Source organism: Melospiza melodia, chromosome 5, assembly GCF_035770615.1.
Source record: "Melospiza melodia melodia isolate bMelMel2 chromosome 5, bMelMel2.pri, whole genome shotgun sequence".
Classification (NCBI taxonomy): domain Eukaryota; kingdom Metazoa; phylum Chordata; class Aves; order Passeriformes; family Passerellidae; genus Melospiza; species Melospiza melodia.
Window position 1 is genome coordinate 91,333,555 of NC_086198.1, and position 26,158 is coordinate 91,359,712.

The 26,158-nt window shown below is 67.1% G+C and overlaps 3 protein-coding genes across 3 annotated transcripts; 2 read left to right on the forward strand and 1 right to left on the reverse strand.

The window, feature by feature from the left end:
- Positions 1-7,241: 7,241 nt before the first annotated feature.
- Positions 7,242-10,338, reverse strand: PCGF1 (polycomb group ring finger 1). The gene is made up of 9 exons (XM_063158064.1): positions 10,182-10,338; positions 9,273-9,378; positions 9,045-9,197; positions 8,698-8,769; positions 8,491-8,599; positions 8,341-8,374; positions 8,136-8,222; positions 7,980-8,060; positions 7,242-7,397 (listed from the first exon to the last, which is right to left on the reverse strand). Exons 1-9 carry the CDS (start codon positions 10,275-10,277, stop codon positions 7,350-7,352), a joined length of 786 nt encoding a protein of 261 aa, XP_063014134.1. The 5' UTR covers positions 10,278-10,338; the 3' UTR covers positions 7,242-7,349.
- A 6,695-nt stretch (positions 10,339-17,033) lies between these two features.
- On the forward strand, positions 17,034-23,065 carry TLX2 (T cell leukemia homeobox 2). Its single transcript, XM_063158065.1, has 3 exons — positions 17,034-17,415; positions 19,643-19,880; positions 22,588-23,065. The coding sequence occupies exons 1-3, from the start codon at positions 17,034-17,036 to the stop codon at positions 22,802-22,804; spliced, it is 837 nt and encodes a 278-aa protein (XP_063014135.1). The 3' UTR covers positions 22,805-23,065.
- A 503-nt stretch (positions 23,066-23,568) lies between these two features.
- On the forward strand, positions 23,569-25,580 carry LOC134419097 (alpha-internexin-like). Its single transcript, XM_063158066.1, has 3 exons — positions 23,569-24,418; positions 25,001-25,125; positions 25,189-25,580. Exons 1-3 carry the CDS (start codon positions 23,987-23,989, stop codon positions 25,238-25,240), a joined length of 609 nt encoding a protein of 202 aa, XP_063014136.1. The 5' UTR covers positions 23,569-23,986; the 3' UTR covers positions 25,241-25,580.
- The last annotated feature ends 578 nt before the right edge of the window (positions 25,581-26,158 follow it).

Here is a 26,158-nt window from a genome sequence, read left to right on the forward strand (position 1 = left end):
GGACACTCGGGGTGGGACAACAGGGGGACCCCGAGCGAGGACACCCCCGCGGGGACCCTGTCCCCGTCCGGGCCTCGCTCCCCAGCCGCCACCGTAACTTTAGACCCGACAGCTGCTCCGCGCCCGCCGCCTGCAGCCCCCGCATGTCCCGCGACAGCACCGGGTGTCCCCATTCCCGGGGGGCTCGAGGAGGGGTCCCTGCTCCCCCGAGGATGAGGCGAGAAAGGGACATGGAGCCCCTGGTGCCCGTCTTGCTGTGGGCAGGGAGGTGGCACATGGCATCTTCGGGATGTGGCACATGGCGCCCATGCCGTGATGGCCGTGTCACCGCAACCCGGAGACCTCGGCGCCTGTCCCTGTGTCCCCAGGCCGTGCCTCAGTGTTTGGGGATGCGGGGACAGAGCCCCAGCGGGTTTGGGGACAGCGCGATGTCCCCTGCGCGGTGCCCGGGTGACCCTCGCGGCGGGGCGGGCACGGCGGGGTCAGCGGCGGCGCATTCCGGCTCCCGCGGGGCGATCCGGTTACCGGCCGGCCCGGCCCCGGCCCCGGCCCCGCCATTAATCTTCCCGGGTGCCCTTTGGAATTTGCCGCCCGAGGCCCCGGGGGGAGTCCGGGGGGTGCGGGAAGAGCGGGAGGATGGATGAGGATGAGGATGGGATGAGGTGGGGATGGGGATGGAACGGACGCGGGGATGGGGACGGGGACGGGGATGGGGATGGGGATGGGATGAGGTGGGGATGGGGATGGGGATGGAACGGACACGGGGATGGGGATGAGGATGGGATGAGTCGGGGATGGGGACGGGGATGGGATGAGGTGGGGATGGGGATGGAACGGACACGGGGATGGGGATAGGGATGGGGATGGGGAGGGAGCACAGCCCGGTTCACCCCTCCAGGGGCACCCCCTTGTCCTGCCGGGCTCCCCCGCTCCTCTCCATCCCGGTGCCGCCGCCGGAGCCGCGGGATGATGGCGGCACGGCCCCTCCCTGCCCGGATCGCGTGCAATTATCCGGCAGACGGAGACGCGGCCTTGCAATAACGCGCCCAAATTGTTTTAGGGATCAGGGGACTGCTGGGCGACAGCCGTGGCAGAACACGCCCCGCCAGGCTCTGGGGACAGTCCCCAGCCCCCTCTCCGCTGTGAGACCCCAATATTGACTCCGGCATGGCCGCGATGGAGGCTCAGACCTGCGTGGGACCCCCGGTACCGGGATGTGAGCAGGGTTTGGGGCTCCGGTTGTATCCCGGCCCGTGGGGAGGGGGCCGGGAGCGCCGTCCTGCTGGTAACGGAGCCGCCAACCCCGTGGGACCGAGGGTTTCCTGCGAGGAAGGTGGGACAGGGAGGGGAAGACAATAAACCCCAGGAAATGCTGGGAATAGCGGAGGGAACGGCCGTGCCGGCAGCGCTGGGCCCGGACGGAAACCTCGGGGCGCTGGGGGCAGCCAGGCAGGAGCGGAGGGACCGTCCCAGACCCTGGCACACGGGCTGGGCTGTCCTGGGCACTTCCAATCTTGCTGTGATTTGCCCCAAATCCCAACCCCGGGGTTGTCCACATCCCGTTATACCATGGGGAGCCAGGGGAGATGGGGACAGAGATGTCCGTGCTGATGGTACCATGAGGCCCCAGTGAGCCCTTGCCCTGCCCTGGCAGGTTCCCAAGTGAAGGTGGAGCCCCTTGCCAGGCTGTGGCCGTGGGCACACGGGCACCAAAGCTTCCCGTGCTGGGAAGCACCGGCACAGACGGGCCGGGACAAACCCGCCAGGAAACACCGACTTCAAAGGGTGGAACAATGCAGGGATGGTGAGTGCCACCTCACTGGGACACACGGGGCACTGGGGACCCCGCGGTGGCACTGGAATGCACACTGTGGCTCTGACACCCACACCGTGGCATTGGCACCCACACCATGGCATTGTAACCCGCACTGTGGCACTGACACCCAAACCATGGCTCTGACACCAACACCGTGGCACTGGCACCCACGCCATGGCATTGGAACCCACACTGTGGCACTGGAACCCACACTGTAGCACTGACACCCGCACCGTGGCATTGGCACCAACACCATGACATTGGAACCCACACTGTGGCACTGACACCCAAACCATGGCTCTGACACCAACACCGTGGCATTGGCACCAACACCATGGCATTGGAACCCGCACTGTGGCACTGACACCCAAACCATGGCTCTGACACCAACACCGTGGCATTGGCACCAACACCATGGCATTGGAACCCGCACTGTGGCACTGACACCCATACCGTGGCACTGACACCCATGCCGTGGCACTGGCACACACGCCATGGCATTGGAACTCACATCATGGCAGTGACACCCACACTGTGGCACTGGCACCAACTTTGTGGCACCAGGACCCACATCATGGCATTGGGATCCACGGCACGGCACTGGCACCCACATGGCATTGGGACAGATGTTGTGGCTTCAGGACTCACACCACAGCACTGGGATCCACACCAGGGGGTGGCACTGGCACCGTGGCACCCTTGCCATGGCACTCACACCACAGCACCAGCACCCAAAGCACAGACCCTTGGGAGCAGGCTGGCACCCCCCGAGGGCACCCACACCTGCCCTCTGTGCCCACCTGTACCCCATGTGTGCGTCCCCTGTGCACTCCATACCACATCCCATATCCCATGTCCCATGTCCCATGTCCCATCCCATGTCCCATCCTACACCCTATCCTATATCCCTTATCCCATCCCATGTCCCATCCCTTGTTCCATCCCATGTCCCATATCCCATATTTCATCCATATCCCATCCCATATCCCATCCTATGCCACATCCCATATCCCATCCAATGTCCCATTCCTTATCCCATCCCATATCCCACATCCCATATCCCACATCCCGTATCCCATCCCATATCCCATCCAATGTCCCATCCCAGTCCCACATCCCATATCCCATATCACACATCCCAACCCACATCCCATATCCCATATTCCACATCCCATATCCCACATCCCATATCCTATATCCCACATCCCATATCCCATATCCCACATCCCATATCCCATATTCCAGATCCCATATCCCATATCCCACATCCCATATCCCATATCCCATATTCCACATCCCATATTCCACATCCCACATCCCATATCCCATATCCCATATTCCACATCCCATATCCCACATCCCATATCCCACATTCCATATCCCATATCCCATATCCCATATTCCACATCCCATATCCCATATCCCATATCCCACATCCCATATCCCATATTCCACATCCCATATCCCACATCCCATATCCCACATTCCATATCCCATATCCCATATCCCACATCCCATATCCCACATTCCACATCCCATATCCCATATCCCCCATCCCAACCCACATCCCATATTCCACATCCCATATCCCACATCCCATATCCCACATCCCATATCCCACATCCCATATCCCATATCCCATATCCCATATCCCATATCCCATATTCCACATCCCATATCCCATATCCCACATCCCATATTCCACATCCCATATCCCATCCCTGTCCCACCCAGCCCGTGGCAGACCCCCCGGTACCGGCGCCCCCTCCCGCTCTCCCTCGCCGCCGGTCCGATCCGGTCCGTGCCGTACCGGGGGTCGCTCCCGCCCGTGCGGGCAGCCCGGGGGGCACGGGGGGGCTGCGGCCGCCACACAAAAGGCTCGGAGGAAACTGCGGAGGCCAAAACAACCCGGGAGACGCGGAGAGAGGTGCCTTGAAAACAACCCGGTGCCAAAATAACCCGGGAGACGCGGAGAGGTGCCTCGAGGCCGCTCCCACGGCCCACCCGGTGCCAACCGGGGCTGCCGGTGCCCCTTTCACCGGTGACACTCGCCCTGCCAGCCCCGGTACTGCGCCTCCAGGCTGCCGGGGATGCCGGTGCCACTGCTCGGTGCCCCCAGTGCTCCATCCCCATGGCGGCTGCCCCGAGCAGTCCCGGGGGTGCCCCGGGAGGCTGCGGGGGTGTTGGGGTCCCGGGGGCGGCGCTTTCCCAGGCCCCGCCGTGACCCCTCTGTCCGCAGGAAGGTGCCCCCCCTTCCCAGGCCGGCGGGCATCCCGGTGCCAGTGCCGGTGCCCACATCCTCAGGAAACGGCACCTCAGGAAACGGGGGGAGGCAGCGGGGGTGGGCTGGGCTGGGCTTGGGGGGCTCAGCGTGGGCCCGTCAGAGCCCCCCGGCGTCATTTGGAGCCGCTCAGGCGGTGACAGGAATTAAATTGAGTTTGGATTTTTCTCATCAGCCTCATCCCGGGCGCTTCGTTCCGGGGAACGTCCCCGCGCTGGGGCGGCGGCTCATTCCTGTCGTGACAGATCATTCCTGTCGTGACAGCTCAATCCCGTCGTGACAGCTCATTCCCGTCGTGGCAGCCGCGTGGGCATGGAGGGGATGGCATGGGATGGGCACCACAGGGATGGGTGGCTGTGTGCTGCCCTGCGGTGAGAGGTCAGGATGCGGGACAACACCGTGTCACACGTGTCCCCACGGTGCCCACCCAGGCCATGGCAGTGCCCACCCGGTTCCAGGGGCCGGGCATGGTCCCTCACCCGGCCATGGGGTGTGAGGGTGCCAGGGCTCGTCTGTCGCTGTCACGGCTGCGCGGAGCCGGGGCTGGCGGGGCACGGCGGGCACCGTGCAGCCGGGGAAGGGGGGGGGGGGCACAGCAGCCCGGGGTCCCCTGTCTGTGCCCATCCCCAGGGCAGGGGGTCAGAGGGACCCCCAGAGTGAGAGCCCATGGGGCTGGTGGGTTTTGGGGGCTCTGGAGGGGGCCCGGTGAGGGGTGGGGGGTGTGGAGTTGGAGGGGGCAATGCTTGGGGACAATGGCACGGGAGCGAGGGGTGATGCTGTGCCCCCCTCCCCGGGCTGTGCTGTGCCCCCAGTGCCCCCCACAAGGCACAGGAGGGCCCCCAGACACCTCCGACCCCCAGAACTGCTCCTGCAGCCCCCTGGCACATCCCTGCGACATCATGGACGGGTCCCTTCACCCCTCACCCCCATCCGTGTCCTGGGACCCTCCAGGCTGGGGGTGCCACCATCCCCAGAGGGACTCCAAGGAGCTCTGAAGGGCCCCGTCCCCATGTCACACGGGTCATCCATGCCCAAATCCTGTCGGGCAGAGCTGGGGACCCCCGCCAGCCCCCCAGGTTCAGGACAGGGGGCTGGGGGCTCAGGTTTCCCTCTCTGCCGGGCTGGAGCCGGGGGCCATTAACCCCCTCGGAGCATGACGGGCCGGGGGGACATCAAAGTGCCGTCAGCTCCACCGCGCCCCGGGGGTACGGGAACATCCCCCGGTACCTGCCCCTGCCCCGCCGGCTCCCCCAGCCCCCGTGTGCCCCCCTCCCTCCCCGGGGCAGCCCCCGTGGGCGCTGGGGCCAGGCCGTGGGCGAGGGGCTCATTTACCAACGTCAGCCCCGCAGTTGGTTTGAATTAGGCTCCTCCGGGGCCGCCGCTGATAAGGGAGGGGGTGCAGGGCTGGGGGGGGGCTCCGGGGGGATTCCTGCTCTACCGTCTGTAACTCGCTGCTGACAGACACAGGGACAGCCCCCGCCATCCGTCCATCCATCCATCCATCCACCTACACGCCCACTCCCCCACAGGCAGCCCCCGTTTGGATCCCCGTCCTGCACCCCCGGCCCTGTTTGGGATCCCCATCCTGCTCCTCCACTCCTCCAGCCCTGGCTGGCACTCCCATACTGAACCCCCAGTCCTTTGGTGCCGTTTGGGATCTCTGTCCCACACCTCCAGCCCTGCATCCTGATTTAGGATCCCCCACCCGTCCTTCTGATCTTATTTGGGACGCTCACCCTGCAGCCCCAGCCCTCCAGCCCTGTTTGGGATCCCCATCCTGCTCCTCTACTCCTCCATACAGCACCCACAGCCCTCTGGTGCCAGTTGGGATCTCTGTCCCACACCTCCAGCCCTGCATCCCGATTTAGGATCCCCCACCCATCCTTCTGACCCCATTAGGGACCCCCATCCTGCATCCCCACCCTTCCAGCCTCGGCTGGGACCCCAGTCATGCACCCCAATCCCTGTGGCCCCGTTCAGAACACCCATCCTGCTGCCCCACACCTCCAGCCTTTTTGGGGACACTCATCCTGTACCCCAAACCTTTTATCCCTGCTCTGGACTCCCACCTTGTACCCCAAGCCCTACTGAGCCCCCCATCCTGCTCCTCCAGTCCTATTTGGGACGCCCATTCCATAATTCCAGCCCTCCCTCTCCGGCTGGGACCCCAATCCTGCCCCCACCGCCTCATTTGGAGCCCCCATTCCGCCCAGCCCCATTTGGGATCCCCGTGCCCGGATGAACTCGCAGCCCCCGCATTTCCCCTCGTCCCTGGGGGGCTTTGGGCAGGCGAGCCCGGCCGCCCCCCGCCCGGTGAGCGATGGCCGACAGCTGGGCCGGGCCGGGCCGTAACCGGATCCCCCGGCGGCGGCGGCGGTGCGGGGGTTCCGGCGCGGGGCGGGGATGAAGGACGGGCCACGGCACACCCGGTGCCACATCCATCCCGGTGGGCCCGGGATCGTGCCCAGCACGGGATGGGACACCCGGTTCAGAGGGAGAGGATGGAGGGGAGATCCCTGAGAACGGCCCGGCACAGCCCGGCACCGGCACCGCCGTACCGGGGGCACGGAGCGGGGGCAGCACCGGCGGGCTCTGAGCCCTCCGGAGCCGCGTTCCCGGGATCACCGGGATCACCGGGATCCGGCACCTGTTCCGCCCGCGGCCCTGGGTCCCGGCCGCTCCCCAGGGACCCCCCCGCCCCCGGGACCCCCCGCCCGCAGCTGCGCCCCCGGTGCCGCGGGAGGATCCAGATGGCGGAATACCGGCCCCGGCTAATTAGCGCGGCGCGGGCTCCCCCAGCAATCAAAGGGCCGATGGCTTTATTAAACTCATTATGTGGGGCCGGACACGCGGCCGGCAGCCGTGACGGGACCGGGATGTGACGGGATCGCTGTCGGGATCCCCGCGCGGGGCTGAGGGGCTGCGAGACCCCCCCGGCACGGCGGGGAATGGGGATGGGGATGGGGGGGCTGCACAGCCCCACTGCCCTCAGTGCACCCCCAGCACCCCAGGACTGAGCCCCCCATGGGTGCAGCCCAGCCGGGGGTCACTGAGTCCCCAGTGCAGCCCCTGGAGCTGCTGGAGCAGAGGGGACCGTCCTGAGACCCCCCCCAGTCCCCCCCATACAAAGCAGGGATTCAAAGGGGCTTTTCCACAATTTTATTCCAAAAATAAATTCAAAGAGGGGTATAAGTTATGGGGGTGGGGGGCAGGAGCAGGGCTGCACTGGGGGGCAGTGCCCACCCCCTGCCCCTACCTCCTCTTGTCCTTGATGCTGTAGTGCAGCAGGAGGGGCGCAGGCTGTGGGGAGAGGGGGGTCAGGGCTGGGGGATTCCAGCCAAGGACCCCCCTTGGGGCAGAGACCCCAGATCCCAGCCCAGGGACTGCCCACAGGGCAGGGACCCCAAACCCCAGCCCAGGGAACCCCCCCAGACAGGGACCCCCCATCCCAGTCCAGGACCCCAAACCCCAGCCCAGGGAATCCCCCCAGATAGGGACCACCCAGTCCAGGACCCCAAACCCCAGCCCAGGACTCCCTCCAAGGCCAGGGATCCCAAACCCCAACCCAGGGACACTCCAATCCCAGTCTGTGATCCCAAACCCCAGCCCAAGATCCCCTTGAGGCAGAGACCCCAAACCCCAGCCCAGAAGTCTCCAGGTACAGGGACCCCAATCCCAGCCCAGGGACTCCCCTGGGGCTGCACCCCAAACTTGGCCAACCCCTTTGGGGACCCCCCAGATCACCACTGCAGCCACTGACATTAAAGATCTTCAATCTTCCAACCCCACACTGCCCCAAAGCACCCCCAGAGGGTCACCCCACCACGCCCTACGGGGTGAACCCCAAAATCAGAGGCTGCCCTCCCTTATGAGGGTGCACACCTTGCCAAACCAGCGTGAGAGCCAGAGCTGCTTCATTGTCATGTGGTCGGGGAGGGGCTCGTTGTCAAACAGGATCTGCACCTGCACATGGGGGCTGCATCAGGGGGGCCAGGACACCCCTGGGGGCTGGGACCCCCCCCCGGGACCCCCACTCACGTGCTGCAGGGACAGCCCCAGCCGGTGGCACAGGACCCTCCGCAGGTGTCGGATCTGTGCCCTCACCGAGCACCTCACGTATTTCTGCTGTGGGGGGCAGAGAGGGTTGGGGGCTGTGGGGGTCTCCAGGGACCCCACACACCCCTGGCAGTGACAGGGTGACAGCTGGGGGTCAGGGCTGGGGTCTGCAGGGATCCCCACTCACCTGCAGCATGGCCTTGCTCTTGTCCTTGCTGGAGCTGTGGCAGGAAGAGAAAGGGACACGTGTCCAGGGTCTCACGGGTTGGGGGCCATGCCCAGTGTCCCCTGTGTCCCCTCCCCACCCCACTGAGGGGCTGCAGCCCCCCAGACTCACCTCAGTTTCTCCAGGCAGAGCGAGACGTGCTCGTCGTAGCGGAAATAGTGAGCGCGCGAGTGGTCAAAGGTGCTGTAGGGGAGCCCCATGGGGTCACCCCCCACCGTGTCTGGGGACACAGGTGGCACCGTCAGCCCCCTGTGTCCCTGACACCCCCAGCACTGCAGCTGGCTGCCCCCTGTGCCCCCCCGTGCCCCCCTGTCCCACCGTCACCGCTGGGCTGCGTCACCCGGTCGAGGCCTCGGGACTGGTAGAACTCCCGGATCCGCTTCTCCTCACCTGCAGGGGACAAGTGGCTCAGGGACACACCTGGGCCCAGCTGGCCCTGAGGGCAGTCCCTGCCTGTCCTCCCTCCCTCCCACCATGTCCCCATCCCTTTTTCTCTCCCTGTCCGTACCCCATTCCTGTCCCTCTCCCCCATACTGTGCTGCACGCCACGACCCCTGAACCCCTTTATGTCCCCCATACTCTGCTGCAGGCCATGTCACCTGAGCCCCCCTGTGTCCCCCAGGCCATGTCCCCTGAGCCCCCCCGTGTCCCCTGTGTCCCCTTACTGTGCTGCAGGCCTGGCACCAGCTTGTAGACGATGTCCTGCATGACCCTGTCCAGTTTGAGGTTGAGCAGCGGCTGCGTCTCGTGGATCTTGGTGTTGCACATGGGGCAGTACTTGCTGGTCTGCAGGTACTTCACGATGCAGCTCTTGCAGACTGGGGACAAGGACAGGTGTGGGAAGGGTGGCACTGCCCCCCAGAGGCCCCCCCCAGGCAGGTGGGGACACTCACAGGTGTGCAGGCACTCGGTGATGGTGGTGGCGTCGATGAAGTAGCCGGCGCACAGGAAACACACGATGTGCTCGTTCAGCTCCTTCATCTTCACCTTCACCTCCTCCTGGGGGGAGACACAGCACTGGCACCTGGAGCATGCCAACATCACCCTCACCTGTCACCTGGAGACCCCCAAGACCCCTCTCATCCTTCACCTGGAACCCCTTTGCCCAAGGAGCTTCTGCTGCCTTTCTCTTAATATGCTAAAAAATCGGATTTTAGGGAATTGCACCTCTTGTTTTGATTTAATATGCCACAAAACACATTCTGAAGGGCGGGACACCCTCGTCTTGCTAAAATATGTCAGAAAACGGGATTTTGTAGGGATTGCTCCCTGTCTTCCATTATTACACCAGAAAACGGGATTTTGAGAGGCTAGCCTCATTATCTTACTTTAATATGCCAGAAAATGGGATTTTGGGGGACAACGCCTCCTGTTTTCTCTTATTATGCCAGAAAACAGCATCTGGGGGGGCTGTCTCTCCTGTCTTCCATTATTATGGCAAAACACGGGATTTTGGGGTGCTGCACCCCCTGTATTGCCTTAACATGCCAGAAAACATGACTGACCGCGCTGTATTCCACTATTACGCTATAAAACGGGATTTGAATGATGTTGGATTGTTTTGCCTTACTATATCAGAAAATGGGATTTTGGGGGTCCGGGGACACCCCTAGCCCAGTGCCTGCCCCGATCTCAGGCCACGCCCCCTTCTCCAGGCCCCGCCTCCCCGCACCGCCCCTCGGTCTCACAGCGCCCCCCAGCGGCGCCGCCGCGGCACCTCCCGTCCCCTCCCGAGCTGGCCCCCGGTGTCGCCGCCACCGCCTCCTCCCGGTGCCTCCCGCCTTCCCGGCACGGCCGCTCGCCTCGTTCCGCAGCGGGTCCATCTTGTAGACGGCCTGGAGCTGGTTCCGCAGCCGCATGGCGATGGCCATCGGGCCCCCCTGAGGAGGCGACGCCATCTTAGAGCCGCCTCCGCCTGTGGCCTCGCGCACTTCCGTGTTCGGGGCGGGGCCGCGGCGAGCGGCGGGACTACAACTCCTAGCGTGCCCCGCGAGTCTCGAGTCGAGGCGGGCAGCGCAAGCTCGGCCCTGTGCTGATCCTTCCCCGAGACCCACGGGGAGAGCGCCGGGATCCCGAGACTCCCCGACCTCGTCCGTGAGGGGGACCCGCCGCGAGCCGCCGCCACCGGACCCGCCGTGTTTAGGGGAGGGCGTTCCCGGCACTGGCCAATAGCGAGAGGGCGCGCTCTTGACGGACAGCAGCGGCCGCCAATCAGAGAGGGCTCTGCGTGCGCGTGGTGCTCTGGAACGCCGCCAGAGGGCAGCAGAGCAACGCGGGGGAACGGGAGGGGCGGGGGGGGCAGCGGGAGTGCGGGGGCATGGGAGGGAACCGGGGCTTGAGGGGGCCTGAGGGGATCTGAAGGGGGTTTGAGGTGACCTGAGGGGATCTGAGGGGGTTTGAGGGGGTCTGAGAGGGTTTGAAGGGTTCTGAGGGCGTCTGAGGGAGCCTGAGGGGATCTGAAGGGATCTGGGGGGGGTCTGAGGGGATCCGAGGGCGTTTGAGGGGATCTGAGGGGGCCTGAGGGGATCTGAGAGGGCCTGAGGGGATTTGAGGGGATCTGAGGCGGTCCGAGGAGGTCTGAGGGGGTTTGAGGGGATCTGAGAGGACCTGAGGGGATCTGTGGGGTCTGGAGGCTGCGAGGGGGCACGAAGGGGACGAGGAGTCCGGGTGGAGCGCGGGGTACACGCGGGGGACTCGGGGTGGGTGGTTTAGGGGGATCCGTGAGGTGCGGGAGATCTGGGGGGGCTCAGGGGATCTGGGAGGATTCGAGAGGGACACTGGGGTGTCCTGACGGGGGCACAGCGTGAACGGCAGGGCTGGGCTCAGGGATGCAGCGGCACCGGCAGGGTCGGAGTGTTTGCCCCGGCAGTTCGGGGTACCAGGACAATTCGGGGTGCCGGGGTTCAGGAAGGGTTGGGGTGCTGGGGTGTCGCTGGGGTACCAGCGTGGTACAGTTTGGGGTGTCGTGCTGCTGTTGGTGCTGATATTTGAGGTGTCCGAATCTGTGGTTCTGGCAGGGTTGAAGTGCTGGCAGTTCGGGGTGTCGGGTGCCGGGGTCCTTCAGTTTGGGGTGCTGCAGTTTGGGGTGCCGAGGGGCTGGCACTTTGGGGTGCCAGCGGAGCAGCCCGCGGCCCCACCCGGCGCAGCCGGAGCCACGCTAATGAAGGTTTGGCTCAGGGGAAGCAGCGGCCGCGCTAATGCGGAGCCGAGCCGAGTTCCCCACGGCCCCTCAGAGCCCCCCACGGCTCCTCACGGACTGTGCCACCCCCCCGGAGCCCAGACCGGACGGCGGGGAAGGCTGGTCCGTGCCAGCGAGTGGGAGCGGGCAGAGGAGCACGGGACACGCGAGCAGGGGCCGGCACCCACCATCGCAGCATGGAGCTCCTGGCACACAGCCGCGCTGCCAGCCCTGCTCCGGCACCGGCTCCGCACGGGCTGCCACGGCCAGAGACCGGGCGGGTTTGGGGCTCCTGGATGGATCCCGGTATTGTCGTGGTCCTGATCATGATCCCGGTCCGGATAGGGGTCACAGCGCTTACTGCACCCCTCAGCTCCCTCAGTGTGCCCAGCCCAGCCGCGCTGTCCCCGCTGCCCCACCGGAGCGTCTCAGCACCGAGCCCCGGTGACCTCGGTGCCAGCCCCTCGTCCCGGTGTGCGGCCGAGCCCCGGGACCAACACGAGCCGCTCCCGGTGCCGGGGCGACGGAGGGCAGAGGCTCCGGGCCGGCCCCCGCCCCGCCGCCCGCCCATTCCCTGCCCGCGCCTCCGGGGAGGCGAGAGCGCGGCGGGGCCGGTGACCCCCGGCTGGGGAGGGTCCGGTCCCACCCGTACCTGCCAGGAGCCATCCGGGGAGGGGCGGGGGTCACAGCGGGGCCAGCGCGGCCCCACGGCGGGGCAGCATCGCTTTCTGAGAACCGGCACCGGACCCGGCACCGGCACCGCGAGTCCCGGCTCTGCGGATAGCTCTGGCGTGGGCCCCGCGGGACCGGGGGCGGAGACCCCGTCCCGGGACAGGGGTCCCGGACAGTCGGTACTCCCGGAGCCGCCCCCGCCAGGCGAGGCCGCGGATCCATCTCGCCGTTAATAATTGATGGCGGGAGCCGCCGGGGCTGCGCGGGGCTGCGGGGCCGAGGCTTTTAGCTCAGCCCTGCTCAGATATTCAGCTCCATTTCCGCGGCACGGCCGGGGCGGCTCCTTCTGGGAAGCGCTGCCGGGAGCTTTCCCGGCCGGAGCCCTCGCTGGGGCTGGGGCTGGACACACTCATGGCCGCAGTGGTGCAGGGCAGCAGCGTTAGCTCCCCCTCCATCCCATCGGCTGTATAGGGACCCTCCAGGGATGCCAGGGGACTCCCAGGGTGGACAGAGGTCCCTATTAGATCGGGCAGAAGGGATAGGGGTCCCCTATTAATCCCTCTGAGGTGGGCAGGGGTCTCCCTATTAATCCCTCTGAGGTGGGCAGGGGTCTCCCAGGGCGGATAGGGGTCCCCTATTAATCCCTCTGAGGTGGGCAGGGGTCCCTATAGGGCAGCGAGGGCTTGGTGCTCATGGACTGAGCTCCTGCCTAATGCACCGAGTGCATCTGCAGAATCCAATTAACCTTCGATAACGAGGCGCTGAGCGACGTGGCTGTCAGCGGCCACCAGCCACCGGCGCGCTGTGGCCCCCGACGGGCACCAGCCCACCAGGACGGTTCCCAAGCCGGGCAGACCCCCCAAAAAACCCCCGGCTGGTGTTGGACCGTGGGGAGGTGAGGGTGGGCTACCCTGAGGGCACCCGGGGTGCCCAGCCATGTGTCCCGGGGCTCCTGGGCACTGCTCCCACTGACCAGAGGTGCTGGAACTGCCTGTCCTGCAGCCCGATCGGGGGGTGCTGTGTGTGCCCCCCACTCCCACAGCACCCCCCCTGCTCCATCCCTCACCCCCCACCGAAAGCCCGGGGGCTCTCAGCTCCCGCTCCGCTGGCACCCATCCCCGCTGCACCCCCAGGCCACACTGTGCCCCCCAGCCCTTCTGCCCCACGGCGCTGGGGTCCCCAGAGGGTTTGAGGGGGTGGGCCGTGCCACACCCCGAGTCCGGACCCGCAGTCCCCCCTGTCCCCCGCCCCGGGGGCCGCAGCCTGGCGGTGCCCGGGGGGAGCAGCCCCCCAGCAGCCGCTGTTGGCGTCACTGTGCAGCCGCCCACGCACCCATGTGGCACCCGGCTCCTCCCCGAGGACACCGCGCAGACGCCGAGGGCCACCACCGTGACGTCCGAGCGGGCGACTCGGCCATCGGGTCCATCCGCGGCCGCGATGACCCCATCCCAACCCCACAGCGGTCCCATCCCGGCTCCATCCCATCCCCATCCATCCTCATGCCAGCGCTCCCGGCGTGCCAGCCGGGTCGGGGTGGGCACCGCGCCCACCGGCTGCTGCCGCCTCACCCCGCGCACCCCGTCCGGGTGCCGGCGCCCGCGGCGGGCGGGCGGCGGGGGGCACCGGGAGTGTTTCATGCGGTTAAGAAGTGTCTGATTGAGGCAGGAGGCGCCAGCAGCTCCCCCGGGAGCCGCAAGCCAAGGACTGGAGGACCAAATGCAGGCTAAAGTAATCCAATCTGGGCTGGTTCATCTAATTAGCCCAGAATTAACCCAGCAGCCAGAGAGGAGCTGACTGTCCCTCCAGTTTGCCAGCGGGTTTGGGGGGAAGCGGGAGGAAGAAGGGGACGTCCAGCGGTAATGAGATTACGGGGGGGAGCGGGCGGGAGCGGGCGCGCGGCAGCCTCTGGCCGGTGGCAGCGTGGGGCCCCGCCAGGTCCCCGCCGCGCCACCGCCGTGATGGCCGCGGCACCGGGGACAGGCACCGGGGACAGGCACGGACCCGTCCCAGCGACCCCCGCCCCGGCAGCAGCTTCGGAGCCCGCGGCGTCCCCGTGAGGGACGGAAGCACCGGCACGGGCGGCACCGGGGATGTGGCACCACGGAGCCGCGCAGCTGCACCGGCAGCCCCGGGGCCACGGCGGGGGACGGGGCGAGGAGCCCCGGCAGATTCGGGCAGCGCCTCCGTGGTGGGGCGGGCAGGGCCGGACCGCACAGACCCCATGTGTGACCCCCTCCCGGGGCGCAGGGGCGCGGAGGGCGCGGGGCGGGGAGGTGCTGGTGCAGCTCTGGCGGTGGCAGGGCCCGGTGCTGCTGAAGGCTGATTCCCTGCTAGAAATGGGCAAATGCTCGTTTTTCTGTCGCATCCCCTCCAGCTGTCACTGCCACCCACCCTGGGTCGTAGAACCGCCATGCCCAGCCCTTTGGGGTGGGAGAGGGGACACAGAGGACACGCAGGTCCCTGCTGTGGCCGAGAAATGAGGAAGGGTCTGCACTGGCCCACTGGGGGTTTCTGGGTGCAGAGACCCTGCCTGGTCCCCACGGTGGCTCAGGGGACCCTGGAGCAGGGACACGGCCTCCTTCCAGGTGGCCCAAGGGTCACTGGGAAGGCAGAGCCAGCGAGCGGCACAAGGTGGTGACGCCTCGGCTCGTGGGGTCCCTGGGAGGGAAACACCCTACACCCACAGCCAGGGTGGGAAGGGGCTCCTTGAACTCCTTGAGCACCCTCAGTTCTTCCCCTCCCCCCCAGGGCAGCCCCGGCTGTGCTGCTGGAGGGTGTCGGGCAGGGGGGGCTGCTCCGGCCGGGGGTGCCGCCTGCAGACCCCCGTGGGCGTGGGGCGGGCCCTGGCGCCGGGAGAGCCCGCACTGCCCCGGGCCCCGTCCCAGCCCCCCGATCCATCTCCCAGCCCGGCAGATTCCAGCCCCTGGGCACGGCAACATCTGCCTCCTGCTCCGGGTTCAATTAACCTGCTGCCGCCTCCTCCTCCGCCACCGGCCATTTCCTCCCACTGCCATTGTCACCGCTGTCACCGCTGTCACTGCCACTGCCGCCGCCATGGCTGCACCCCACGGGGACAGAGCGGGTCCCTTTGCCGCAGCAGACCCGGAGCCGGTGGCTCTTTCCAGGTGGAAAAGCCACAGTGGGAATACCGGGATTTGTCCCGGCACCTGCCGGGCTGCGAGCAGGGAACGCCAGAAATCCGCGGCGCCGGCAGGGCAGGGTCCCGGTGCTGTGTCCCCCTCCCCTCCTGGGCACACGAGGCTCCGCCGGTGCCCCTGGTGTGGAGAGGAGCAGCTCGGCCGCTCCCGGTGCCGGGGTGGGCTGTGGGCATGGCCGAGGGTGGCACAGCCGTGTGCCCCTGCAGCCCCACTCCCCGGCAGAGCTGCGGCCGCAGGGACGGGCACCCCGCACTGCAGCGAGTCAGGGACCAGCCGGTGCCCCCCGGTGCCCCCCGGTGCCCTTGGGATGCCAGGTGCCCCGGGCTGTGCAGTGCCCCCGGTGCGGCAGCTGCAGCCCCCGGTGCCGCCGTGATTTACAGGCGCAGGCCCCGGTAATGTCATTTGCCCCAGACCGGTGGCGCCAGGGTGCCCGGGACGCCGCCGCCGCCTCCGCCCCGCCAGCCCCTGTCCCGGGGCCGTGACCCTCCCGGGAGCCGCCGGGAACCCACCCGCGGGGACGCCGCTGTCGCGATAGTCGTCGGAAGACCGGACCGAACCAGTGCCGCTCTTCGCTGCCGTTACCGACGGGCCCGGGCTGGGCTCTGTGACCGAGAAAGGCGGGCGGGGAACAGGGGTTCATCCCAGGGAACGGCGGCTCGGGAACCGGGGTCTATCTCCGGGAATGGCGGGGCCAGGGGTGTCGGACTCCATCCCCGTGGAAAACGGAGTCCGTGATACCGGGAACGGCAGGTACCGGGAAGGGGGATTCATGGCCCGGGAACTGACGGTCGGCATGGGATCGGTGCCCCGGGAAAGGCGATTCCCTGGGAACTGAGACCCCAGCTACCGGCAACGGCAGCTCGAGGAGATTGGGATCCGTGTCCCGGGACGTGTCCGTGTTCTGGGCACGGCGGGTCGGAACAACGCCTGGGTCCCCGGACCGGGGCCGCCAGATCCATTCGCTCCCGTATGAACGGGCTCGGTGCGAAGCCTGCGCACCGCGGGCACCGGTCCGTGCGCCCCGCGGTAACGGCGCTGGGGCAGGGGGGCTTCGTGCGCACCGGGAGAGGCGGCTGGAAGCACCGACGGGGCTGCGGACGGAGCGGGGACGCGAAAAGGCGCCGCGCTGCTGCCCGGTGCGACAGCGGCTCCGGTGCACCGGGTAGGCGGTCCGGCGGACGCCCCGGCGGGGCGAACGGGTACGGAGCCCGTCGGTGCACGGGCGGCATTCGGCACCCGACGGGCCCGTCCGCTTGTCCCGGAGCCGGGGCGGGGGCCCGGAGCGGCGGCGGTGGGGGGGGTCCCGGGGCGGGGGCGGGGCCCCGAGCTGTCAATCACGGGGCGCGGCCGCCAATCAGGGCGCGGGCGGTGGGAGTTCGGCCGGTCCGGATGGAGCGGGGCAGAAAAGCGCGTCCCGCCAGGGCCCGCAGCCCACCCGCGCTCCCGCCCCGGGGCCGCCAGCGGCTGCGAGCCATGCCCCGCACCCTGCCCCGGGCCCGCAGCCGCCACCTGCCCCGCACCTTGCTCCGGGCCCGCGCCTCGCACCGCGTCCTGCCCCGCACCGGCCGCTCCGTGCCCGCCGCCGCCGCCGCCCCCCGCCGCCCCCCGGCCATGCCCGCGCCCCGCCGGCTCTGAGCGAGGCCGGGATGGAGCGGGAGGGCGGCGGCCCGGGGCCCCCCGCGCCCCACGAGCCCATCAGCTTCGGCATCGATCAGATCCTGGGCGGCCCCGAGCCCACGGGGCCGCACCGGGCGGCGGCAGAGCCCGACTACGGGCTCTACGGCAGCGGCTACGGCCCCACCGGTCCGCTCGGCTCCTACAACCTCAACATGAGCATGAACGTGAGCGTGAACGTGACCCCCGCGCCCGCCGCGCCGCCCGCCGGAGTCATCCGCGTCCCGGCGCACCGGCCCGCGCCCGCCGCGCCGCCCGCCGCGCCCGCCGCGCCGCCGCCGGGGCCCGCGCTGCCGGGGCTCACCTTCCCGTGGATGGAGACCACGCGGCGCATCGCCAAGGACCGGCTCTCAGGTGAGCGGGCGGGACGGCAACCGGCGGCTACCGGCGGCTGTTGACGGCTCCGGGCACTCCCGCGGCACCGGCCGCTCCCGCGGTGCCGTCGGGGCAGCGCGGTCCGGCGGGCACGGCGTGGGTCGGGGCGGACGCGGGGACCGGACGGGGATGGCGGGGACCGTGCGCTCCACAGGTTCCCGCAGTGCCCCGTGCTCGCCCGCCGCCGTCGGGGCCCGCGGGAGCGGCTCGGGGTAGACGCGGCTACCGGCGGCTCCACCGCGACACCGAGCAGGGACCGGCGGATCCGGGTGGAGCTTGGGGGTCCCAGCGGGCTCCGGTCTCGAGCTTTACTCCGTGTTTGGTCCCTTCCCGGTTTGGAGGTGCCGGTGGTGACGCTGTGCCACCGTAACGGGGAGGCTGCGGGAGCCGGGGTGTGGAGTGGGGGCTCTGCGGGTGTCAGATGTGATGTGGGGGCTCTGAGGGGACACGGTGCAGGGTGGGGGACCCTCCGTGGGACTGAGGACAAAGCCCATCCACGCACAGAGCAATGTCCCGTGCCTTGTGAACCCCGAGATTGGGGGTGCAGGGGTACCTGGGGGTGTCTGGGGATGGGATCCCGGATCCGAACGTGCCGGGATCGGTGTGGAACTCACAGTGCCAGCGCTGTGGGAGAGCCCAGGGCGGCCATGCGGGGTTGTGGAGGCAGCGAGGGGTTGAGGTGCTGCTGGTGTGGCCGGGGCTGAGCACCGTGCTGGGGCTGAGCAGCAGTGCTGGGGTGGGGGTGCTGCTTGCTGCACCCCAGGAGCAGGAGGGGGGCTGAGGTTGGGGTCCCGGCACTGGGGCCGTGTTGGCTGCTGGGGACCCCCGGCCTGGCTCGGCTCCGCTCCCGCCCAAGATGGCGGCACTGCCACGTCCACAGCGTGTGGCTGCATGCGGGGACAAGGCTGGAGGCCATGCGGGGCTGGGGGCCGAGTCCCGGCCGTGTGGGCCATGGGGGGGTCTGGGGCAGCACACTGAGGACTGTAGGGGTCCCACCTGGGCGCCAGCAGAGCCGTGTTCACCTCCCGGCCCACCCCGCCATGGCAGCGGTGACGAAGCACGGTCCCCGCGCAGGGGTGGCGGGTGGCGGGTGACGTCCTCGTCTCCTGCCTGGCGCCAGCCTTGGGTGGATGGGGCAGCCCCTCCCCAGCACGGGGTCTCTCAGCCGCAGCCATCACTCAGCACCTTGGCCTTGGGGTGGGCTGCGGGCAGGAGGCAGCTGGTCCCGCTGAGAGGCCGCCCATGTGGGGAGGGGGCTCGGGGGCCTCTGTGTCCCCAGCTCCACCTGCCTCAACCATGCCCTGCACGGCTCCACCTGCCCCAACCATGCCCTGCACGGCTCCCCCAGCCCAGGCAGCCTCCTGGGCATGGGTGGGAGGGAGGGTCTGTGGGTGCCAGGGGGTCCCTGGGGTGCTGTGGGCTGTGCCCCATGTCCCTGTGCCATGGCCACCCCATGGTCCCGGCCATGTGCAGCCCTGCCCACGCAGTGTGGCCCTGGTGCCGGCTGTGGTGCCATGGTGCCACGGGGATGTGGTGCTGTAGGGTCATGGCTTGGCCAAGGTTGTTGCCAGAGCAGGAGGGGTGCGGGTGTTGGGGGCTGAGCCTGCCAAACCTTCGCTGTCCTCCATGCTGCTCTGATGCTCCCTGCAGCTCTGGCAGCTTCTGGGTTTGGGATGTGGCACGTTGGCCTCACCAGGGCTGGCTCACACCTCAGCTGGGCAGGGACATCCCCTTCCCCAGCCCATGGGAAGAGACACTGTCTGGCTCCCAACAGTTTCTGTGGTCTCATCCCCTCACGGGCAGGGTTGGGCAGTCCCTGCAGTGCCCCGGAGGCTCCTCGGGCTCGGTGTGAGGGGAGGGTGGGTTTGTGCAGCCGGGCTCGATGATCCTGCCTCAGTGCTGTGACCGGGCCAGCCCATCCACCCCGACTTTCCAGTGGCCATCGCAGGGCTGGGGGAGTGACTGTGTCGTGGGGTAGGAAAGGGGACAGATCCTCCCTCATGCCATGTCTTGAGCTGCCCCCATGTCCCCAAAGTGGGGAAAACTCTGGGTGACCCCCTTCCCTACTCTCCCAGGCAGCACTGGTGGCTCCCCTGGCACTCCCCATCCCCGTGTGCCCCCGAGCCCCCCGCCATCCCCCAGGGTCCTGCCCTGCTGTGCTTTGCTGGGATGACCCCAGCGCCCCCTGACGCCGCTGTCCCCGCAGCCGCGCTGTCGCCCTTCGCGGTGACGCGGCGCATCGGGCACCCGTACCAGAACCGGACGCCGCCCAAGCGCAAGAAGCCGCGCACGTCCTTCTCCCGGGTGCAGATCTGCGAGCTGGAGAAGCGCTTCCACCGCCAGAAGTACCTGGCCTCGGCCGAGCGCGCCACCCTGGCCAAGGCCCTCAAGATGACGGACGCCCAGGTCAAGACCTGGTTCCAGAACCGCCGCACCAAGTGGAGGTAAAAGGGACAGCTGCCACAACTGTGATGCTCACACCCCTCTGCCAGACACCCCAATGTCCCTCCAACAGCCGCCCCTGTGTGTCCCTCTGGCAGACACCCCAATATATTCCTCTGACAGACACCTCAATATCCTTCCGACAGCCACCCCAATATCCCTGACAGCCACCCAAATAAATCCCTCAGGCAGCCACGCCATATCCCTTTGGCCAACACCCCAATATCCCTCTGAAAGTCACCCCAATATCCTTATGACCCCAATATCCCTGTTGCAGACACCTCAATAGACACCCTCTGACAGCCATGTCAGTATATCCCTCTGGCAAACACACCAGTATCCCTCTGGCAGCCACCCCAATATATCCCTCGGCAGCCACCCAGATATCCCTATGACAGACACCCCAATATATTTCTCTGACAGCCACCTCAACATCCCTCTGGCAGCCACACCAATATCCCTCTGGCAGCCACCCCAATGTCCCTATGACCCCAATATCCCTCTGGCAGCCACCCCAATGTCCCTATGACCCCAATATCCCTCTGGCAGCCACCCCAATGTCCCTATGACCCCAATATCCCTCTGGCAGCCACCCCAATGTCCCTATGACCCCAATATCCCTCTGGCAGACACCCCAGTATCCCTATAACAGCCACCCCTCTGTGTCCCTCTGACAGCCACCTCAAATCTCTATGACAGCCACCCCATATCCCTCTGGCAAACACACAAATATCCCTCTGAAAGTCACCCCAATATCCCTATGACCCTAATATTCCTGTTGCAGCCACCCCAATAGACACCCTCTGACAGCCACCCCAATATCCCTCTGACAGCCACCCTAATATCCCCATGACAGCCACCCCAATATAGTCCTGTGGCAGCCACTCCAATATCCCTCTGGCAGACACCCCTATGTGAATCTCTGACAGACATCCCAATATATCTCTCTGGCAGAGACCCCAATACCCCTCTGAAAGCCACCCCAATATCCCTATGACAACCACACCTGTGTGTCCCTCTGGCAGCAACACCAATATACCCGTGACGGCCACCCTATATCCTTCTGGCAAACACACCAATATATCCCTCTGGCAGCCACCCCAAAATATCCTTATGACAACCATCCCAATAGATCTCTCTGACAGACACCCCAATATCCCTCTGGCAGCCACCCCAATATCCCTGTGATAGCCACTCCTGTGTGTCCCTCTGGCAGACACCCCATAATCCCTCTTGACAGCCACCCCAGTGGATCCCTCTGACAGCCACCCCAATATATCCCTCTGACAGACACCCCTATGTGTCCCCTCTGACAGCCACCCCAATATATCCCTCTGACAGACACCCCTATGTGTCCCTCTGGCAGACACCCCAATATATTCCTCTGACAGACACCCCAGTATCCCTCTGGCAGCCGCCCCAATATATCCCTTTGGCAGACACCCCAATATCCCTATGACCCCAATATCCCTCTGGCAGCCACACCAATATCCCCGTGACAGACACCCCATATCCCTCTGGCAAACACATCAATATCCCTCTGGCAGCAACCCCAATATTCCTATGACCGCAATATCCCTGTGGCAGACACCCCAATATCCTTCCAGCAGACACCCCAATATATCCCTCTGGCAGCCACACCAATATGTCCCCATGACAGCCACCCCAATATCTCTCTGGCAAACACCCCAATATATCCCTCTGACAGCCACCCCAATATATTCCTCTGTCACACACCCCATAAACCCTATGACAGCCACTCCAATATCTCTCTGGCAGCAACCCCAATATCCCTATGACCCCAGAATCCCTCTGGCAGCCACCCCAATATCCCTATGACAGCCACACCAATATCCCTCTGACAGCCACACCAATATCCCCATAACAGCCACCCCAATATCCCTATGACGGCCACCCCAATATCCCTATGACAGCCACCCCAATATCCCCATAACAGCCACCCCAATATCCCTATGACGGCCACACCAATATCCCTCTGACAGCCACCCCAATATATTCCTCTGTCACACACCCCATAAACCCTATGACAGCCACTCCAATATCCCTCTGGCAGCCACCCCAATATCCCTATGACAGCCACCCCAATATCCCCATGACAGCCACACCAATATGCCCATGACAGCCACCCCAATATCCCCATGACAGCCACCCCAATATCCCCATGACAGCCACCCGAATATCCCTCTGGCAGCCAACTCAATATCCCTCTGACAGCCACCCCAATATCCCTATGACAGCCACCCCAATATACCTATGACCCCAGGATCCCTCTGGCAGCCATCCCAGTATCCCTATGACCGCCACCCCAATATCCCTATGACAGCCACCCCAATATCCCCATGACAGCCACCCCAATATATCCCTCTGACAGCCACCCCTATGTGTCCCTCTGGCAGCAACCCCAATATCCCTATGACCCCAGAATCCCTCTGGCAGCCACCCCAATATCCCTATGACCCCAATATCCCTCTGGCAGCCCCAAACCCCACATCCCTCCAGCAGCGATCCCCACATTCCGGGAGAGGCTGGCACTGGGATGAACTGGGGATGGACGGCACCACCACGGCCTCCCCTGTGCCTTGCTGTGCCCTCTCTGGTGGCACTGTGGCACGTATCCCGTGGCAGTAGGACGGGGACAAGGGACGGTGCCATCTGCGGCCGGTGCCAGCGCTGTGTGCGTGTGTGCAGGCGGCAGACGGCGGAGGAGCGCGAGGCCGAGCGGCAGCAGGCCAACCGGCTGATGCTGCACCTGCAGCAGGAGGCCTTCCAGAAGAGCCTGGCCCAGCCGCTGCCCCAGGACCCGCTGTGCATGCACAACTCCTCCCTCTACGCCCTGCAGAACCTCCAGCCCTGGGCCGAGGACAACAAGGTGACGTCGGTCTCCGGGGTGGCCTCTGTGGTGTGAGGGCGCTGCCGATGTGCCGGGAAGGTGGCACCGGGAGCCCGGTGGGCTCTGAGCCTGGAGCGTGGCAGGGAAAGGGCTGCAGCTTCCTGAGAGAGAGCCCCGCACTGGCAGCCCCCTCCCTGCCATGGGGAGCCCCCCGGGAGTGAGGCCGTGCCCCTGTGGTTGGACTCAAAGCTTCAGCAAACCCCACCTGGAGCACTGCTGTGGGCAGCCCCCTGCCTGGACCCCCAGGAGCCCAGGGATGGACCCTCAATGTCCTATGGACCCCCAGGAGCCCAGGGATGGACCCCCAATGCCCTATGGACCCCCAGGAGCCCAGGGATGGACCCTCAACGTCCTATGGACCCCCAATGCCCTATGGACCCCCAGGAGCCCAGGGATGGACCCCCAATGCCCTATGGACCTCTGCAGCCCCTGCCTGGACCCCCAGGAGCCCAGGGATGGGCCCCCCATGCCCCATGGACTTCTGCAGCCCCTGTCTGCTCCTCAGGAGCCCAGGGATGAACCCCTGCACCCCAAAAATGTCTGTAGCCCTCTGCTCAGCCCTGTGGGAGCCAAGGGCTGGGCCTCTGCACCCCCTGCACACCTGCAGCTCCCTGCCCGGAGCCCTGGGAGCCCAGGGATGGGCCCCCACACCTGGCAGGGTTCTGCAGCTCCCCCACCAGCAGCTCCATGGGTTCCACAGCCTCCAGCCCACCTGGAGCTCCCATTCCTGATGCTGGGAGCCCCCCACCCTGGCAGCGGGGTCTGTCCCACCCTGGCAGCGGGGTCTGCCCCACCCGCACCATTTGCCTTATCCCGGTCGGAGTTTGCCGCCTCCGCCTTCCATCTGTGCACCAGGGACTCGGGGCCCCACCCCGTGGTGGGACAGACTGACTGACTGAGCCCTCAGCCTTCCCCCCGTGGTCTGTCAGCTCCCAGGGGCTGGACATGCCCGTGCAGCCCCCGCCATGGGCTCGGGGTGCTCCCCATCCCAGTCCCTGACTGCCCCCGGGTGTCACCTCCCGCAGACTGAGCCCGGGTGTGACCCACAGGACACTCGCGGGGTGCAGAGGGGCTGAACCCCCCCTTCCTCTGGCAAATCTCTGCACCCCCTCCCTAGTGACCCCCTCCAGGCTCATCCAGCCCCACTCCAGTCTCTGATGATGATGATGGAGGGGATGAAGGGCCTGGGGAGGGGGGATGACAGCGGTGACCTTGACCCTGAACTCGACCTTGCCCCCCACCCGCGGTGCTGCAGCCCCTCACCCCACTTTTGGGGGACAGCCTTCTCCCCTCACCCCACTTTCGGGGGACAGCCTTCTGCGGGCTCCCCCTCTCCGCCGCTACCGGGAGGAGCCGTTCCCCCGGTACGGGCGGGATTGGCTGCGGTTCCGTGACGCGGAGGGGTGGGACCGCATTACCACCGGCATGAGCGCGGCCGAGGGCCGGCCCCGGTGCCGCTGGGGCGGCGGCGAGGCGGTGCTCCGTGCCCGTGCCGAGGCCGCCGGTTACCGGAGGCTGCTGCGAGCCCGAGCCGCCGAGGTGGAGGCGTTGCGGGGCGCGGTGGGCGCCTTACACCGGCAGCTGGAGGGGCTGCGGGACCGGCGGAGCGGGGAGCTGGCCAAGTACCAGGTGCAGGGCTGGGGGGGCGCCCGGGGGGCTGGGAGGGAGCGGGGGATGGGAGGAGGAGGAGAGGAGGGTGGATGTTTTTGGGAGGGTGGATGTTTGGAGCTGGATGCCCGGAGGGATGGGGAGAAGGAGGGTGGGGATGGGGAGGGGCGGGGGTCAGGGGTCCGGATGGAAGTGGGGGGCCCCGGGAGGGATGGGGGAGTTCAGGTGGGACCGGGAGCGGGGGTTTGTGTGGGTCGGGCCGCCGGGTGTCGGGGCGGGCTTGGGGGTCCCGTGGGTCCGTGTGGGGCGGGGGGCGGTGCGGAGTTCCGGGGGCCGGGAGTCCGTGCGGATCGGGGGTCGGGCCGGGGGTCCTGTGGGGGTCACTGTGAGCGGGGGTCCCTGCGTGGGTCCGTGTGGGGCGGGGGCCGTGTAGGGGTGCCGGGGGTCCGTGTAGGTGGGGTTGGGCCGGGACTGGGAGTCCGTGCGGATCGGGGGTCGGGCCGGGGGTCTGGAGGGGTGTCGGGGGTCCCTGTGGGGGTCTCTGTGTGCGGGGGATCCCGGGGGTCGCCCCGCGGCCCCGGCGCTGCTGACGGCCCGGCTCAGGAGCGGGTGGCGGAGCTGGAGCGGGAGATCGGGGCGGCGGAGGCGGAGATGGCCCGGTGCCTGCGGGAGTACCCGGCGCTGCTGCGGCTGCGGATGGCGCTGGAGGCGGAGATCGCCGCGTACCGGTACGCGAGGGGGGCGCGGGGGGCACGGGGGGCGAGGGGCTTAGCCCGGCCCTTCTTTTCCAGGGAGATGCTGGAGAGCGAGGAGCTCCGCCTGGGCGGCTCGGCCCCGCCGTGAGCCCCGGTGCCACCGCCGGAGCCCGGCCCTGCCGTTACCACCGGAGCCACGGTGCCGGCACCGGACCCTCAGCCCCACCACCGGCCCCCGGTTCCTCCGCCGGACCCCAGACCCCCGATTCCTGCACCCCGGTTCCCTGGCACCCTCGGCGCCTCTCTGGACTGACGGAGCCCCGGTCCCTCTGTCCCTCCGTTCCACGGGTGCCCCGGACTTGTGCCCGCCTGGCCCGGGAGCCCCGGGAGGGCGGCGCCCGTGGGGTCTCACACTCACCAGCCTCTCCGGGGCGGGGGTCCCGGCCCAGACCCCTGTGGAAGCACCTCAATAAAGCCCCGTGGCATCACCCGGAGCCGGCGCGGCTGGAGGGGGGTGGGCAGCACCCCCGGCTGTGCTCCGGGGGGCTCAGGGAGGGGAGCTGGGCACGGCACGGGGACACTGAGGGGGCGCATTGTGGGGCCAGAGCTTCGGGAGGAACTGAGCCCCCCCCCAGGGGTGATGGGGAGTCCCTGATCCCCCCCACACTGTCAGCGTTGCTTTGGGGTCAGGATGGGATCCGGTTCCTTGGGATATGGGGACGGGGTCGGGATGGGATTCTGCTCCCTGGGATGTGAAGATGGGATCGGGATGGGATCCTGCTCCCCGGGATGTGGGGACGGGATTGGGATGGGATCCTGCTCCTCGGGATGTGAGGACGGGGTCAGGATGAGATCCTGATGGGATCGGGATGGAATCCTGCTCCCTGGGATGTGGGGACGGGATTGGGATGGGGGATCCTGCTCCTCGGGATGTGGAGTCAGGATGGGATCCTGCTCCCCGGGATTTGGGACGGGGTCAGGATGGAATCCTGCTCCCCGGGATGCGGGGACGGGATTGGGATGGGATCCTGCTCCCCGGGATTTGGGGTGGGGAGCTGCTCCTGTG